This window comes from Galeopterus variegatus, unplaced genomic scaffold, assembly GCF_000696425.1.
Source record: "Galeopterus variegatus unplaced genomic scaffold, G_variegatus-3.0.2 Scaffold5882, whole genome shotgun sequence".
Taxonomy (NCBI): Eukaryota; Metazoa; Chordata; class Mammalia; order Dermoptera; family Cynocephalidae; genus Galeopterus; species Galeopterus variegatus.
The window spans coordinates 95,231-96,370 of NW_007731993.1; the positions used below are offsets into that span (position 1 = coordinate 95,231).

Below are 1,140 nucleotides of genomic sequence, written 5' to 3' on the forward strand. Positions count from 1 at the left end.
GTGCTGCTGATGCCGTAGCTGCCCGTGTAGGTGACCTGGCCGTGCGTGGCCGGCACCCCCGCGTGGCCGTTGGGGGGCAGGTATTGATCAAATTCATTGACGTCGAAGGTCTCGATGTTGGAGATGACGTCGCTGCTCAGCTCGCCGATGTCCACGTCGCGGAAGTCGATGGGGGGCTGTCTGCCCCCCTCTGGCAGGGGGCGCCCCTCTCGCTTCAGGTCAGCCTTGCCCGGCTGCACATCGGTTTTGGGGGTGGTGGGTGGGGTCGGTGGGCCCTGGGATTGCCCTGCAGGCAATAAAAGAGGAAAAAACGGGAAAATCAACAAGGGCGTTGCAAAGGGCCCTAGTCTCAGGAACCCTCCCGGGACCCTCCCTCGCTGCTAAGTTATAATAAGGACCCGCGCCCGCGCTGGAGGCGCGCTGCACCGGAGATAAGTCGCCGAATGATTAACCTGCCAGTACACACTCGGCAGCCTCCTTTTATCAGGGAAGGGTCTGGGGCCCGGAGGGTCCGGAAGACCAAATTGCTACTTGTGGAAGAGCCATGTGTGCTTTCGGGGTGGAGGAGCAAAGAGAAGAAGGGGGAATTCTCGTAAAGCTGTAAAGGCATTGTACCTCGCCATAAACAATTAATCTCTTAGGATACAGGAATTGAGTGGGGTGTGTGTGTGCGTGTGTGCGCGCGCTTCATGGGGCCCTGGGCCGGGAGGGAAGCGGTCCCCTCCCCAGGGAGCGCAAAGTCCCCAGGCAGAATCCCTGGGGTGCGCCAGGCGGGACAGGGCTGGCTTGGCCTGGGGGCCATGCGGGGACTCACCCGAGTGCTCGCCGGGGGAATGCACCTCGCTCATGCCGGAGGAGGAGTGCGGCGAGTCGGCCTGCAGCGCCTTGAAGATGGCGTTGGGGGAGATGTGCGTCTGCTCGGTGGCCTCCTCGGCCTCCGCCTGCCCGTTCTTCACCGACTTCCTCCGCCGCGGCTGGTACTTGTAATCCGGGTGGTCCTTCTTGTGCTGCACGCGCAGCCGCTCCGCCTCCTCCACGAAGGGCCGCTTCTCGCTCTCGTTCAACAGTCTGGGGGGTGGGGGTGGGGCGTGCAGGAAAAAAGCGGGAGGGGGTCAGTGACAGCAGCGCAGCTGTCAGATC

The 1,140-nt window shown here is 63.0% G+C and overlaps 1 protein-coding gene across 1 annotated transcript in view; it reads right to left on the bottom strand.

Annotated features, from left to right (window-relative positions):
• SOX9 (SRY (sex determining region Y)-box 9) overlaps positions 1-1,140 on the bottom strand; it is a 5,189-nt gene that overhangs the window by 2,930 nt on the left and 1,119 nt on the right. Inside the window, exons 2-3 of the mRNA XM_008590157.1 lie at positions 815-1,068; positions 1-286 (exon numbers count right to left, since the gene is read on the bottom strand). Coding sequence (XP_008588379.1) covers positions 1-286; positions 815-1,068 — 540 coding nt within the window. The remainder of the gene's footprint in view (positions 287-814; positions 1,069-1,140) is intronic.